This window comes from Staurois parvus, unplaced genomic scaffold, assembly GCF_062004578.1.
Source record: "Staurois parvus isolate SC_StPar_1 unplaced genomic scaffold, SC_StPar_1.0 ptg000673l, whole genome shotgun sequence".
Lineage (NCBI taxonomy): Eukaryota > Metazoa > Chordata > Amphibia > Anura > Ranidae > Staurois > Staurois parvus.
Genome location: NW_028318469.1, coordinates 1,101,056 through 1,118,312, shown reverse-complemented (window position 1 = coordinate 1,118,312; position 17,257 = coordinate 1,101,056). Strand labels below are relative to the sequence as shown.

General features: G+C 43.6%; 1 protein-coding gene across 1 annotated transcript in view; it reads left to right on the top strand.

Annotated features, from left to right (window-relative positions):
- Positions 1–17,257, top strand: part of POLE (DNA polymerase epsilon, catalytic subunit) — a 128,357-nt gene that overhangs the window by 85,429 nt on the left and 25,671 nt on the right. The window contains exons 28-37 of the mRNA XM_089652208.1: positions 1,794–1,874; positions 3,141–3,263; positions 4,670–4,882; positions 4,974–5,186; positions 5,270–5,413; positions 5,718–5,858; positions 6,084–6,237; positions 6,707–6,813; positions 7,736–7,912; positions 7,990–8,213. Coding sequence (XP_089508334.1) covers positions 1,794–1,874; positions 3,141–3,263; positions 4,670–4,882; positions 4,974–5,186; positions 5,270–5,413; positions 5,718–5,858; positions 6,084–6,237; positions 6,707–6,813; positions 7,736–7,912; positions 7,990–8,213 — 1,577 coding nt within the window. The remainder of the gene's footprint in view (positions 1–1,793; positions 1,875–3,140; positions 3,264–4,669; positions 4,883–4,973; positions 5,187–5,269; positions 5,414–5,717; positions 5,859–6,083; positions 6,238–6,706; positions 6,814–7,735; positions 7,913–7,989; positions 8,214–17,257) is intronic.

Sequence of the window (17,257 nt, the reverse complement as noted above, 5' to 3'; positions counted from 1 at the left end):
TTTTTTTTAAGGTGAACCTATCTTTAATAGAAACCTAATCCTAAGCACTACAGGAACTGCCATTGCTAATATACTTTCTAGGCTAAGTTCCTGTTTGTGATCATGTTTATGTTACACCCATTAATATGGTGTAATATAAAACATGGTCACATTCACCATGACCTTCTCCATACAGCATTCTGTAATATTTTCAATTTGTCATTGCTGTGCATTGTTCTGCCCACACAGTCATATCTTCCATTAAGAAAAATCTGTGAGTTGAAGTCCCACCTGCCACCGCAGCAGCAGATCTTAATAAAGCACAGCTGTGGTGAAGTCACTGCACTTCTCCAGCCCCTTGACAGTAGGTCCATGCCTCCTGTATGGCCCTAGGACAGGAGTCTGCAGGTACTTGGACTGCACTGATAGTTGTTATAATGTACTACAGGCACAAGTGAAAAATGTATTAACAGGTTCCCGCCCGGCCTATAACCTGATGGTGGCCAGCAAAACACCTCCTCCCTCCTGGTGGACACCATATGGCGTCCTTTCAGGCCATCCATTGTATACAAGTGTCTAGCTGTGAATGGTCACAGCGATCACATGCACAACCTGGGCCAATCACAGCCCAGCTGTGGCCAAATCACAGTTAAGAGAAAAAAAAAAATCCTGAATGAATCGATTTCATTCAGGTAAATGCTTGTGTAAAAAAAAAAAAAAAAAAAAAATACTGATCACTTCTCCAAAGTAGTACAATGTTACTATGGTAACATGGTAACATTATACTACTTTGGTCATAGTGAAATGTGAAAAAAAAAAAAATCTTAAAAAAAGAGAAAAAAAAAGTAATAAACAAATAAAAAGTTTAAAAAAAAAAATTATCAAATTTTTTTTTTTTTTTTTCTGTACTGTCACCAGTCAGTGTCCCTGATCACTGCCATGCCAGTTATATGATAACGCTGTACTGCACTGGTGACAGTATGTAAAAAAAAAAAAAATAGTAAACCTTTTTTTATTAATTTCCGAAAAATTATGACAAAAAAATAAAAAAAAACTCGCCATGCCTCTTATGAAATACGTCGGACTGTCTACTTTGCAAAAAGGGGTCATTTGGGGGATATCTGTACTGTTCTGACATTCTTGGACCTCAAGAAATGAGATTGGCCGTCAATACTTCAGGATTGATCAATTTTCAGATATATCCCATAGTTTGTGAACTCTATAACTTTCCTACAAACTAAATACTAATTTGGGTTATTTTCACCAAAAACATGTAGTAGAATACATTTTGGTCTAAATTTATGAAGAACAATTATTTATTTGCAAACTTTTATACCAGAAACAAAGAAAAACGCCCAGCGGTGATTAAATACCACCAAAAGAAAGCTCTAGTTGTGTGAAGAAAATGATAAAATTTTAGATTGGGTACAATGTTGTATGACCGCGCAATTGTCATTCAAAGTGAGAGCGCTGAAACCTGAAAATTGGCCTGGACAGGAAGGGGGTAAAAGTGCCCTGTATGGAAGCGGTTAAATGCACATTTTTTTTCTTTTCTCAATGTGAGTGCATTTATTAAAGGTAAACTTGATGCCTTGAAATTAAGAATACAAATTGCCTGGCAGTCTCTGGATGGAATACTTTCTAAGTCACTGACTTGAAACAAGTATGCAGATTTTAAAAAGTTATGGCAGAAGCTCCTTATCTGCATAATTTTAGAATCGGTAACTCAGTGTAACAAAAGCATTTGATCCACACTTTCAGTACAGGTTCCTTTAAATGCCCTTCATATATTTTTTTGTCTATCCTTCTTGTAGATTCTAGACTGGGATTATTATATTGAGCGACTGGGCAGTGCTATCCAGAAGATCATTACTATTCCTGCAGCATTACAGCAGGTACGACCAACCTTTCCACATCTTCTAGATCAGTGGTTCTCAAGCTTCCTAATGCCGCGACCCTTTAATACAGTTCCTCATGTTGTGGTGACCCCCAACCATAACATTGTTTACCCAGTAATTATATTTCATGAAGTGTCGTTTTACCTCCAATACAGCTGCTTTCAGCACAGTAGCTGCTTTCTACACAGTAGCTGCTCTTTACACATCAGAAATATGTTTTTTCCGATGGTCTTAGGCGACCCCTGTGAAAGGGTCGTTCGACCCCCAAAGGGGTCGTGACCCACAGGTTGAGAACCACTGCTCTAGATATATTTGTTAAATGCCAAGAAATGTTTGGTGTGTGTGTGTGTGTGTGTGTGTGTGTATACATGCACTCACAGGCCACTTTATTAGGTACTCCTGTTCAATTGCTTGGTAACACAGATTGCTAATCACACAACTCAATGCATTTAGGCATGTAGACGTGGTGAATATGACTTGCTGAAGTTCAAACGAGCATCAGAATAGGGAAGAAAAGAAATGTAAGTGATTTTTGAATGTGACATGGTTGTTGTTGCCAGAAGGGCTGGTCTGAGTTTCAAAAACTGCTGATCTACTGGGATTTTCACGCACAGCCATCTCCTAGGGAAATCGAGGTAACGTTTTTCCAATCCTCTATTGTCCAATTTTGGTGAGCCTGTACGATTTGTAGACTCTGTTTCCTGTTCTTGGCTGACAGGAGTGGCACCCGGAGTGGTTGTCTGCTCCTGTAGCCCATCTGCTTCAGGGTTTGACTTGTGCATCCAGAGATGCTATTCCGCATACCTTGATTGTAACAAGTGATTATTTAAGTTACTGTTGCCTTTCTATCATCTCAAAACAGTCTGCCCATTCTCCTCTGACATCAACAAGACATTTTCGTCCACACAACTGCTGCTCACTGGATATTTTCTTTTTCAGACCATTCTCTGTAAACCCTAGAGATGGTTGTGTGTGAAAATCTCAGTAGTTTTTTAAATACTCAGACCAGCCTGTCTGGCACCAGCAACCATGCCACGTTCAAAGTCACTTAAATCCCCCTTTTTCCCCTTTCTGATGCTTGGTTTGAACTTCAGCAAGTCATCTTCACCACATCTACATGCATTGAGTTGCTGCCATGTGATTTGGCTGATTAGCAATTTGTCTTACCAAGCAATTGAACAGGTGTACCTAATAAAGTGGCCGTGAGTGTGTATTTATATTATGCACACATAATGGTACCTGTAATTCTCTTCCCTTGGTTAGGTGAAGAATCCTGTTCCCCGTGTAAGACACCCAGACTGGCTACATAAGAAGTTGCTTGAGAAGAATGACATCTATAAGCAGAAGAGGATAAATGAATTGTTCACTGTTGAAGGCAAAAAACAGGTTGACTATAGATTTTGTCTCCCAGGAAACCTATTATTCTACCACCTTGATTTAAATGCCTGGTTTTCTGACTACTACCCTCCTAAGTATACATGCATTTTTTTTTCTTTTTTTAGTTTTGGATAGAGTGGGAGCGGGTTAAAACCTATTTTGGGCAGTGTTCTACAAGTGCTAAATAAACGCCAACCAAAGAACTCTGATTACATACTGTTAAAGTGATATGTTTGGCATATAGCTTAAGTAATGCTTGCATAAGGAAAATTAAAGTACGGTTAAAGTGATTAGTTATCAAAATAATAAGATTTATATTTTTTACTTATATTAAAGCCCCTTTCCACGATAAAAATAATTTTTGCCTCGAGTGGGTATGTAAGATGGCTTTTTCTTCCAATTCTGTCAAGTACATTATCCACATTACCCAGTAACCACTTCTGCTGTACTTTTGTTTTTAGATTGTCCATAAGGTGGAGCTGTTCTCTAAAACTCTGGTTAATGCTTTTTTTTTTTTTTTTTTTTTTTTTTATGCTTTGCCATCTTTGCAAATTGTGTTAGTAAGCAGATAAATCTGGTCATCATTGTTTCATAGTCTCTGCCTTTACTTAAAATGATATCCATTCTAGGCTTTAGAGTGAGCTTGCATTCATGAATATTTAGTAATTTCCCAACAATGCTTGCTTTTACCCTAGTTTCTGCTTTGAAGTGATCTCATTAAGTCTTAATTACTGGTTGTGTGGTATTTGAGTTGCAGTTGTGAAAATGCTCATGCTTCCATTGACAATTCACATGAAACCATAGTGGTTTGGTAATTAGATCGGATACAGTATGAACACTGTTTCCATATTGCATCCGGCAATTAGATATTTGCTAACAGGATTTTTTATCCAGAGCAATGATAATGACATTTTAACCCACAGTGAGATGGAAATTACTTTTTATTCAGAAGTAATATCCAAGCACAGAAACATTACAACTGCTTATGTGAAATTAGGCTTAAGATTCTTTTGCTGATGAAGACCCCCCCCCGAGGTCATACTTGAGACCGACAGACACAATGTACTGTAGAGTACAAAGTTATTTGTGATGCTGAATTGTGCATCTGGGTTATGTTGTAAGGTCAAATTTATTTTTCTGTCACTTTGGTCATTGGAATATAGCCGTTATCGTGTTTTTCATACAATGACATAAAACTATGAATAATAGCATCAGTGACTGGTAAATTAACTATACAAGAGCAGTAGATGTCATCATCAGTGTGGTTGCTCAGTAGTCACTTTGGGAACAGACAGGTCTGAGATGTTTTTTTTTTTCTTCGTTTTTTTTTTGAAGAGCAGCTTTACCTTATGTGTTTAGTTTTATTTGCAGTAACATATTGCTGATCACAAGGAGTTTTTGCTGTTTATATTAAGGTAACAGCTCAGCTCCAGGAGCAAGTTCCTTCTCAGACTCCAGATATTGAAGATTTTGGTGTAGGAAAACGCCTCCAGCCTGCTATTCCTATAAGTACAAAAAGGAAACGTATACCGACAGCTGAGGAAAGCCAGGGTGACTCCCAAGATGTGGCACTTACACAGTCTTGGAGAGAGGTCCTGGGTCCTCCTCCTCCTCTTGGTACTACAAAAGTGAGTTAATTGTTTTCTTTTACTGTCTCTGGTTTTTATTTGCTGGTTTCCAGGAGGTAGATATATAACATCTGTCTCATGCCCTCTGTAGGAAGAGAGACTTCTCTGGTTGCGTTACCACAAGAAAAAGTGGGAGCTTCAGGCTCGCCAGCGCAAAGATCGTCAAAAGAAGCGTCGTTTAGAGGATGGAGATGCAGCTTCCGGAGCAGGAGGTATAGTTCGAGAAACCCAAGCTGCTGGGTTAGGCAACTTCCTGCGTAGAACGGCTCGTAGCATCCTCGACATGCCCTGGCAGATCGTGCAGGTTTCTAATATTATCTTATGTACATTTTTAGTATGTTGCATCACACCTACTGTCAAAATAAATGTTATTCTCTTTTTATAAAGATCGGAGATAGTAGCCAACCAGGTATCTTCCGTTTATGGGCTGTGATTGGCAGCGACCTGCATTGCATCAAGATCAATATACCACGCATTTTCTTTGTCAATCAGCGTGTGCCCAAAACAGAGGAGGGCGCAGTGTACAGAAGGGTGAGTACCAGAAATGCTTTAGCTTATAATAATTGTATCCAGGAGTTAGGGTTGTTTAAAACCCTTTTCAGTACTATATAGAATGTAGAAGCAGTTAATGTCTAAAAATTATAAATATTTGCTGGAGTGATGTTTATTTTTTTTGGGGGGGGGTGTGCCATTTTTGTCTTTTTATATCTTGCAGCGTAAAGCAATATCCAGGCAAAACATAACATTACAATATTAGCAAATACTATGATGACTCTGATATTATGTGGTAGACTCTACATGTACCATTAAATTGAATTTATTCTGTCTTCTGCAGGTGAACAGAATCTTACCTCGCTCCAATCCAGTGTACCACCTGTATGAGTATTCAGTGCCTGAAGACATGTACCAGGAGCACATCAATGAAATCAATGCAGACTTGTCTGCCCCCGATATTGAAGGAGTGTATGAGACTCAGGTAGTTGCTCTGTATGTTTTTGAGGCTACATTAACAATTTGGCAGTAGTTGCTTGCCGCATGTTTTCATGTAAATTTAGATGTTAGGCCAAGTGGTTATGTTTAACAAAAAAGGGAAAATCTCAAACAAACTGTATAAGCACAAGCAAAATAGAAATTTCTACTGAACTTACACTTTCATGAAGTATGTGTTTAATAGTTCTTGCTTGTTAATTTGCATACTTAGGTCCCCTTGCTGCTGCGGTCTGTGGTCCAGCTTGGATGTGTGTGCATGGTGAATAAGCAGATGGTTCGGCACTATTCTGGAAGAGAAACGGACACCTTTGAGCTGGATTGCTTAGAAATGAAGTCTCTTGCTCAGTATAGCTACCTAGAGCCAGGTATTCAAAAATGGCAAAAGAAACCAGCTATATCTCCTGTTTGTTTATTTAATATGGGTAGTTTTAACATCTGATTCTTTAGTGGTAGAAGAGGTTGTTACTTTGGCCTTGTTTTACCAGTTCCCAGTCAGTATAGTGTCTTTAGCCTATACCTTTGTTTATGTGGACTTGCTTCAAGTGCTTAGATTACTTGTCACCTTCCAAGCACATGATTGTATATTTGCGGTAAGGACATTAAACTTTCTCTTTTGGGGGGGCTGGAACCATTCTGATTAATTCATTGTTTTCTGTAAAGCATAATTTGCCAAATATTCACATAGACTTGTTTTTGCTTGTGCAGCTTTTTTGGGTGCTGAAGCATACACTTAATGGGGTGATTCACAAATTTCCCTTACCTCAACTTCTAAATACTATCTTATTGACATTTACATGCCAGTGCATGATGTTGTTTTAATTTTTTTTCTTCCAGGAAGTATCCGGCATATTTACTTATACCACAATTCTCAAGGGCACAAAGCCCTGTTTGGACTTTTTATACCATCTCAGAGAAAAGCTTCTGTGTTTGTAGTGGACACGGTGAGATCCATACGAATCTTTATAAATATGCGTAATAAAAATAGAAAACCCCTGCACTGTTACAACTCACAACTATAAATAAATAAAAATAAGTCACATTGAATCAGGAAAGTAGCTATCACCCAACTGTGCAATCACTCCACTGTGTTAATGAATCAAAAACAAATACTGATTAGGCGCTTCCAATATGGCATAACACATCAAATATCTTCTAACCTCATACCATAACCCTTTATCATAAACAGATCCCCCCAGTATTCAGTATCCTTTTGTGAATGTGCAAATATATAACTCTTAAAGCATAAGAAAATAATAATGTATAGTCCAATGTGAGAGTCCCATGCACCAACCAATCTTTGTGCAATCTTCAATCGATATATTAATTCTTGACAGAAAAACAATATGGCTTTCTTCAGCATGAACAAACACCACTGTGCCCTTCACCACACCCCATGGGTATCTCCTCGCCTTATATCATGGTCCCCACTGCAAAAGGAGGGTCAATTGTGCTTTTATCTTAGAGACCATGATCTTCTTCAGCATTCACCTGGTCAGTACCGATCTCCCAGGAGTAGATATATTGAAAGGAAGCAAAGAAACAACCAATAGTGACTGCTAGTTTATTGCCATAAGAAAGTTAAAAATCCACTCACATGTTAAAAAGTTCATAAAAGCATATCACAGTCTATTGGCATACTTGACTTTCCAAAATGGCATCTAAGCTTCGCCCAGTGTGATGAGGTCACTGCCCATCTGACGCATTTTGCCTCAGTCGGCTTTCTCAAAGGCTCCAGCTTTTGCGATTTACTCTATTGTGTAATGTTTAGAATTATAGGGGGTTCTTTTGGGCATTTTTTTAAAATAAGAGATGTCACTATAAAACATTCATTATTGCAACCTATAATTCTGTTCTGTTATATAGGTCCGTAGTAACCAGATGCCAAACCTTGGCAATATGTATGCCAGCGAACACAGCTCCATGCAGGAAAAAGTTGATCCAGAACTTTTACCTCCAGAAAAACATGTGTTTGAGGTTCGAGCAGAAACTGACTTGAAAACAGTCTACAGGGCTATCCAGAGATTACTTTTAAGTTACAAAGTAAGTAGAATGTCCACTAACGACCTAACTTGACAGAAAAAATGCAAGCACTAAAGTAGAGTTTTTATATTTCTTAGGATGAGAGGCGTGGTCCAACCTTGATTGCAGTACAGTCTAACTGGCCCTTAAAGAGGCTAACAAGTGGAATGCCTGTTTTGGAAGAGTTCCCTCTTGTGCCAGTACGTGTGACAGATGACATAAACTATAATGTTCTGGATTGGCAGCGGCATGGTGCTCGGCGAATGATCCGCCATTATCTTAATTTGGACAGCTGTCTGTCACAGGCTTTTGAGATGGCCAGGTAAGTGGTGCCACAAGTATAATCTTTTTAAAGGTTATGTAGTATGGCCAAATTGAAGAAGAATTCTCTGCATGAATCTGAATAATCTGGTGTGCGCCAGCAAAGGCAATAACATAGCTAGAGGTAACCTGAAGAAAAGTCTTATAAAAACACACACTGCAGAGATCCAGTATAATATACACTGATCAGCCATAACATTATGACAACTGATCTTAATCTGTTGCAGTATGGACTCCACTAGACCTCTGAAGCTATGCTGTGGTATCTGGCACCAAGCTGTCAGTGTAATGGTTGTGCGTATTATGCACATGGAAACCTGTAGGTGACAGCCATTTTTTTTTTTTCATAAGCCCAGTAATTTTACCCCCTCCCCCCTTCTGCAATATATGGCATTCATAGATTTAACTTTTAACGCACATCAAAAGAGCCTGTTCTCTCAACTTAGGGACAGCAGTCACCATCCCACAGGCCTTGGTCAGGGCTATAAACAGCTAATTGAGACCTGGCAGGATGTCTGTTTCTACAGACATGAAAAACTCTACAGATTAACGCTTCCCTCTGACCTATTGTAAAGCAATGACAAAATCTGTCCGTTCTGTCACACATGATCTGTAGGGCAATTAAAGCACTAGGAACACAAAGCACGCCATAAAACATCTACACAGAAAGCCGTCAGGCATGGGTGACCTCTCTGAGACCTCTGCCTAATTCACAACTTAACCAAAAACCTCACACGATTCATAAAATCCAACAGGACCAACACCATTAATATTAAGTACATATTTGAATGGTGAAAATCATACTGAATAAATCCAGGTCATACATGACTAAGCTAGAACACACAAAAGGGGAGAAAGCATTCTCCTCCCTCCTGGGTGACAGACCCATCCAAAGTGCTCTGTGTTTGGTATCCCTGAACACGAAATATAATGCTGAACAATAGTCTACCAGTTTCCAGAATGCAAATCTGTACATAGTGGAAGATATTGATATTAGTATAAAACTGTGTGTAAGGGATAGTCATTGAGCGTGGTGACCTCCAAACCACCAACCCTTAAACTGAGTAATTGGTCAGATGGTCTCTGTCAACACCCCTTTGATGGGGGAAAAAAAGGAAATGTGACAGCTCTTTTTTTAACATCAAAAAAGTAAAACCTAACCAGACTTGAGAGAGCCACTTCAGCCTCTGCTAAATCCAAGGACTTTGCAAGTATTCTTCCTTTTCAACTCCTTTTTAATTCTCTGTTGCTTTATGGTCTCTTTATTTCTTTGTACCAACATCTTTTTTTCTGTAAATATTTGATTTGCACCGTTTTTACCTTTTCATTGTTCAACCCTATTCTTAAAAGTGTTAAAACTGTCCCTAAGGCTTTTAATGAAAACTAAAGAATCCCTGTTTGTTGAACAGTGCTACTGTCAGGGCTCCCGGGTATGACCAGAGGTGTGTGACTGACGCAGGGAAACGCAGACTTCAGATATGTTATAAACAATATAATTTATTGACACTAACAATACAAACATAAACGCAGTGCAATACTAAAACATAACACAGTGCCAACAAACCAAACCAACCACCCACAGATAACAGTACATACAATGCAAGCGTCGTCAGGCAGGCCGGGTCAATATCAATCGGGCAGGTAGGTACAGGGGGAGCAAGCGGAGAATGGTCGGGGTCACAAGCCAGGTTCAGCAGGTAGCGGGCAGCGTGGTACAGAGGGTCAGGCAGAGGAGAATGGTCAGACAAGCCAGGGATCAGGAGCAGGAGAATGGTCAGACAAAGCCAGGGATCAGAGCAGGGTCAGCAGAGAATCAGACAGGGACAGGGAGCAGGAACAGGATACAGGGCCCAGGAGAAACACACACCAAGGCCGAGTCTGCAGGTCTGGCCATCCCTTAAATACACCAGTATAATCAGTTCCAGGTGTTTGACTGGCTGCAAGGTTGAGTCTGATTGCTGGGAGCACCCGCTGGCCAGCCCTGGTACTGCAGCTCATAAGGCAGGTGAGTCCCACTATTGCTGGCCAGTCCATTCCTGACAGTACCCCCCCCTCAAGGAGCGGCCTCAGGACGCTCCAAACAGTCCTAGCTGGGCAAAATGTTCCACTGCCCGGGTCTCGTAACTGGCGGGATATCAAAGACTGGCACACCGGGCAGAGGCACACCGGGCAGAGGCACACCGGGCAGAGGCACACCGGGCAGAGGCACACCGGGCAGAGGCACACCGGTCAGGACTCCGGGCAGAGGCACACCGGGCTGGACTCCGGGCAGAGGCACACCGGGCTGGACTCCGGGCAGAGGCACACCGGGCTGGACTCCGGGCAGAGGCACACCGGGCTGGACTCCGGGCAGAGGCACACCGGGCTGGACTCCGGGCAGAGGCACATCGGGCTGGACTCCGGGCAGAGGCACATCGGGCTACCAGGCGAAGCGGCGGGCAGCGGGCCACCAAGCGGAGCGGCGGGCCACCGGGCGGAGCGGCGGGCACCGGGCCCCCGGGCGGGGCGACGGGCACCGGGCCCCCGGGCGGGGCGACGGGCACCGGGCCCCCAAGCGGAGGGGCGACGGGCACCGGGCCCCCAAGCGGAGGGGCGACGGGCACCGGGCCCCCAGGAGAGGCGACAGGCATCGGGCCCCCAGGAGGGGCGACAGGCATCGGGCCCCCAGGAGGGGCGACGGGCATCGGGCCCCCAGGCGGAGCGGCGGGCCCCCAGGAGGGGCGACAGGCATCGGGCCCCCAGGCGGAGCGACAGGTCTCGGGCCCCCAGGCGGAGCGACAGGTCTCAGGCCCCCAGGCGGAGCGGCGGGCGCCGGGCCCCCAGGCGGAGCGGCGGGCACCGAGTCACCAGGCACGACAGTGGGCTCCGAGTCAACTGGCATGACCGCTGGCACTGGGTCAGACATTGGATCGTCTGGCTGGACAGCAGGCATCGGGTCACCAGGCATCAGGTCATTTGGCTCGACAGCGGGCACCGCGGCATCTGGCAAGGCAGTGGGCTCCGAGTCAACTGGTATGACTGCGGGCACTGGGTCAGACATTGGATCGTCTGGCTGGACAGCGGGCATCGGGTCACCAGGCATCAGGTCACTTGGCTCAACAGCGGGCACCACGTCATCTGGCAAGACAGTGGGCACCAAGTCACCAGGCACGACAGTGGGCTCTGAGTCAATTGGCACGACAGCGGGCACAGGGTGATCAGGTACCGGATAGTCTGGCTCGACAGCGGGCATCGGGTCACCAGGTATGACAGCGGGCACTGGGTCACCAGGCATCAGGTCATTTGGCTCGCCAGCGGGCACCGCGTCATCTGGCAAGGCAGTGGGCACCGAGTCACCAGGTACGACAGTGGGCTCTGAGTCAATTGGCACGACAGCGGGTACCGGATCATCTGGATCAACAGCGGGCATCGAGTCAACTGGCCTAATAGGATCGTCAGGCTGGATCAGTTCATCATGCTGGGTAGAGGCATCAAGCTGAATGCAGGCATCAGGCTGAGTAGAGGCTTCAGGCTGAGTAGAGGCTTCAGGCTGAACCACGGAAGGCAGGTTCTCAGACAGCAGGCTCACCGGTTTGGATACTGGCAGGATGGTATTGGTTGGAAAGAATTTTCACTTTTTTCTGGTTTTAACTACTGGAGCACTGCAAGTAAACGCAGGTCTGCAAACGAATGGAGCAGCTGGAGACAGAGAAGAGCTGGAGGATGGAACAGAGGAGGGAGCAGTTGCTACAGAGGGCTTTTTTACAGGGTTAAAGGCAGGATAGGTGCAGCGAGTGGGAACAGGGTACTGACATGCGGTAGATAGCAGGGCAGGAGGAGCTGTTGGGAATGCAGGAATAGAGCTTTGAGGAAATAGATTAGAAGCAGGACTGGGTTTTTGTAGGCTGACTGAGGCTGGGTGCAACAAATCTGTCCATGTCTGCAGTATGGGTTGAACAAAGCTGAGCTTACACAAAGCCTGTCTGGTCAATGACTGCACTGCGTTTATACAATCTCTTAGTATCTGTGGTGAACATGCAGCATAATGCTCCAAGAAGCAATCCACATCATCCTCTAATAACCATACCAGGGACTCTACCTGGTCGGCACTAAATGGCGGCAAAAATTCATCCCTGCATTCGGGGGTACCAGATGAAACCAACTCAGCACAAATCTGAATCAATGGCTGCACCTCAGAGAATTCTGTGCCCTGATCTACTAGAACATGAGCGAGCCGTATACATTCTAGCAGTTGAACCCGGGGATACTCCTTCAGAGTTTGATAAGCATACTCTCTGTCATCAAACACTAGCAGATATAAATACACAACCTCATCCAGATCCATCCTTCCCATCAACAAGCCAAGATGGCTTCCCTGTGCAGCCACTTCTGGTCAGGATTGGCCTTGGTGTAATGTCAGGGCTCCCGGGTATGACCAGAGGTGTGTGACTGACGCAGGGAAACGCAGACTTCAGATATGTTATAAACAATATAATTTATTGACACTAACAATACAAACATAAACGCAGTGCAATACTAAAACATAACACAGTGCAAACAAACCAAACCAACCACCCACAGATAACAGTACATACAATGCAAGCGTCGTCAGGCAGGCCGGGTCAATATCAATCGGGCAGGTAGGTACAGGGGGAGCAAGCGGAGAATGGTCGGGGTCACAAGCCAAGTTCAGCAGGTAGCGGGCAGCGTGGTACAGAGGGTCAGGCAGAAGAGAATGGTCAGACAAGCCAGGGATCAGGAGCAGGAGAATGGTCAGACAAAGCCAGGGATCAGAGCAGGGTCAGCAGAGAATCAGACAGGGACAGGGAGCAGGAACAGGATACAGGGCCCAGGAGAAACACACACCAAGGCCGAGTCTGCAGGTCTGGCCATCCCTTAAATACACCAGTATAATCAGTTCCAGGTGTTTGACTGGCTGCAAGGTTGAGTCTCTGATTGCTGGGAGCACCTGCTGGCCAGCCCTGGTACTGCAGCTCATAAGGCAGGTGAGTCCCACTATTACTGGCCAGTCCATTCCTGACAGCTACTATAGATGACAGATCTCTGAATATACCTGTTTGTGGTGACAATGTGTGTACAGACGTTTAATTTTCATATTTGTTATTGTAAGATTGAGTTTCCTCCTCCTTAGTCAAAAGGCGGTGGTGGTAGCTTAAAGAGTTGGTTAGTTAAATTAACCCAGTAAATATCACTCTCAGGCTGCTGGCACCTAGATTGTGGCCCCACGAGCTAGAAAATCTTTGTACCAGTTGCAGCTAAGAGTAATTGTTACGCAAGTGACAGCACGATGTGATCATTTGTCATGAGTTTGTGAGAAGGGCTTGGATCGGACACTGTGTTCATCACAGTAAATAGCAGATCCTTTAAGTCCTGTAAGTTGTAAGGTGGGGCCTCTGTGGATTGGACTTGTTTTTCCAACACAAGTCCTTGATGCTCTCTTTGGATTAAGATTTGGAAGCTAAGTCCCTATTGTCACGATTGTGGCGTCAGACCCCAGACCTTCTCACCAAACTCGTGACCGAAGGACTGGCCAATCTGAAATCGCAATGTGCCATGCGTAACAATGCCACACCCAGCTGCACCCTGCACAGCGATTTTCCAGCTAATGGACTACAATCTGTGCCTGCAGCCTGAATGCGCTTGTTACTGGGTCAGGTTAATCACGCAATTAACCATTCACTGCCACCACCTCCTTTTTAGTACAGAGAAAGAGGAAACTCGGCTTCAGCTATGACACTATAATGGTCGATATAATCGTCTGTATAAAATGGTCATAACACAGGTCTTTTATACAGAGGGTTAAACAAACAGTAGCGTCTCTTTAAAGTCAGGGATTCGTAAATTGCAATTAAAAGCTCTAGAAACATTTCAACACTTTCAGAAAGGAAGATTTATTACTAAAAGGTCAAACGGTGCAATAAAAATATTTACAGAAAAAAGATGTAACTAAGATACACACACACACACACACACACACACACACACACACACACACACACACACACACACACACACACACACACACACACACACACACACACACACACACACACACACACACACACACACACACACACACACACACACACACACACACACACACACACACACACACACACACACACACACACCCCGGGTCAGCAGCAGATCCAAGTTGCAGAGCAGAAGCGGGATTTGATCTCCATATGTTACGATGGAAAGATAGGAGATGTCTTCAACTTACTTTTTTAGGCCTGCATATCCTGTTTTTTAAAGTCCCCCAGCAGGGGGGTGGCTCTGAGTAACTGACCAATACTCTGTTTAGGGAGGGATTGGCAGGCGGAACCCAATATTAGAACCAGCATCTTTCATAATTCATATTCTGGCCTTTAACTTCCCAACTGCACAAGTGGCAATCTCTCTGGGGGTATTTTATTATGCAGATAAGTCTAAGGATCATGTAGATATGAATTATGAAATTGTACGTTACACGGTGTACGAGTTCTATGTTTTGGCTCCCCTGATGATCTGAGGTGGATGAGTGACCCATTAAAATGATCGTCTGCGCATGGGCCATCTGACGAGGTGCCCAGTTTTTATGTAAGTCTTCCATATTTCAAGATATGAACCATAGGGGAAAAACTGATTTTACCAGAAGTTATCTGATCCTGCCACCTACGCTGAGCTAGGTTTTATAAGGTTACAATCTTTCAATTCCTGGGAAAGCTGCCTTATCTCTGTTACAAGGTGAGAAATTACACAGGTTCTTGGGCAGAGAGGCTCTGTCTCTCTTGGGGGGCTTTATAGCTTTGGGCCCCCTGCTGCTCTAGCCTGCCAGTGACCCACAACCAGATGTCGCTGTGGCTGAACAAAGAGGAAAGGGGGGAGGATGCAGGAAAATATATTTCAGGATGGTTAGTCCCTTCGCCAAGATGGAGGTTGAAACCAAAATGGTTGAACCACGTCCATCTCTGATGCGCGCTTTTGCGACACCTATAGTTGAATTCATCAAACCAGGCCACCTTCATTGCTCCATAGTCTAGTTCTTTCTTCTTCTCTTTTTTTTTTTTTTTTTGTAATTCTTTTATGCTATTGTTATGCACGAAACTGACAGACAACCAACTAGTATGCACAGAGTACTGGGTAGTAGTATAAGAGAAGAATACAATGTCATACAGACAATATGAGGAAAAATCAACAGGACACAGTAGGTGAAAATGAAGGGAAAGTAGGGTAAGGTGGGGAAGAAAAGAATGAGGAGTATAGATAATAGTCGAGCATTCTCTCCCGAGTAGAGCGAGAAGGGCCAGGAAAGAGTTACACTCACCGAAGGGGAGAGAGTTCACCCACGTAAGCTTTGTTGAAGACAAAATATTGCCATTGTCTCCAAGTGTTCCGGAAGATCTCTTCAGCGTTGCGCAGACTCACTGTAAGGTCCTCTATATCCCTAAGTTTGTTCACCTTGGAGAACCAAATGGAGAGAGTATGAGGCTTAAACTCCTTCCCACGGAGTGGAATGCAGGCCTTTGCTACATTCAGCAGCTGAATGGCCTTGAGCAGTTGTTTAGAGGTTTTGGCTGCATGAATCAAATTCAAGACTTTGATGGTATTGTTCTGGGGCTCCCTGAGGGGGACAAAGCCCCCTGTGAATCGGCTCCATAGTCTGGTTCTGATGCTCATGTGACCATTGTAGATGCTGATGGCTGTGGAGATGGGTCACTGATCAGCCTGGGCACCCTGGCTACACAACCTCATACACAACAAACTGTTGCACTGTGCGTTCTGAAAACTTTTGATTGGACCCAGAATTAACTTTTACAGCATTTTGAAATTTGACATGCAGTAGCTCTTCTATTGGTACAGACTACAAATCATAGACCAGCATAAGTGCTATTGCTCTGGGAGCGATGGATATTCCAATTCCGGATATAGGATGCAATATTCTGCAGTATTAAATCCCTTAGGATAAAAAATGCCGCTCTGTGTTAAAGATTGATTCCAGATCAACATGAAACAACTCTCCACAACCTCTCTCTCTTAGAGGGATATACGTTTCTCCATAGGCATTGGGACCATGTTCAAAGGCAAAGAGAAAGGAATAATAGTGCAGCGTGTTTTTTTAAAACCAAACCCTATTTAATAAGATAACACACTTACAAACAAGGTGTCTAAACCGACACCAGCATCATAGGTATACAATAACTGGCACCACTCACCGCGGATCGTTTTCGACCGACATAGGAGAGGTGTCACAACGTCTGCATTCAGCTGGCCACGCCCTACGCGTTTCGTCACCACAACGTTTTCACGGGGCGGTCTGAATGCAGACGTCAGATCAGCCCTAGATATACTACTCGCACTCTGCATCGCGGCTCTGGCTTAACCACTCACAGCAGTGTGGAGTAACCCACACTTGAATAAATCATAGTAAAGTTGACAAAGTGCCCAGTATGTAACTGTACACCTTGCCAACTATAAATATTGTGGTATATGAGTAAGTCTTCCTTAAATTATACAAAACATACTATACTAAGTAACAAATATATTATACAACGGCACAAAAATAATTAAAGGGCCATGCTCATATTAAAGAACTACTCTACTTCAACCATATTCTAGTATAAAAAAATACATCAACTTAATACAAAAACAATATAATATCTGTTAAGGAAACCTCATTAATCTCAAAAAATACTAGAAATACTCCAGCAATATTAGGACAATCTATACAATATATGTTCCGTTCTCAAAACACTGACTATGTGTGGCTCTAAACGGACAGCTAAACCCTTGTCAGAATCTCCAGCAAACAGAAGCCCACTGCTTGTGTTGTCTACCAAAGAATCCAACTTTATTTTATAGGTGAAACTGAAACACAATACAATAACAGCATATCAGTATACATAGAATAACTAGTGTAACATAAATGACAGATGACACAGAAGAAAGGCACTTACAGGTGATGATGTCTCAAGCCCCTTGGGAGAGAAGCAAGCACACTGCATCCCCAGTGAATAGAAGTCTAAAATGGCTGACGAGCTTCCTAAACCAAGAGTCACTTCCTGT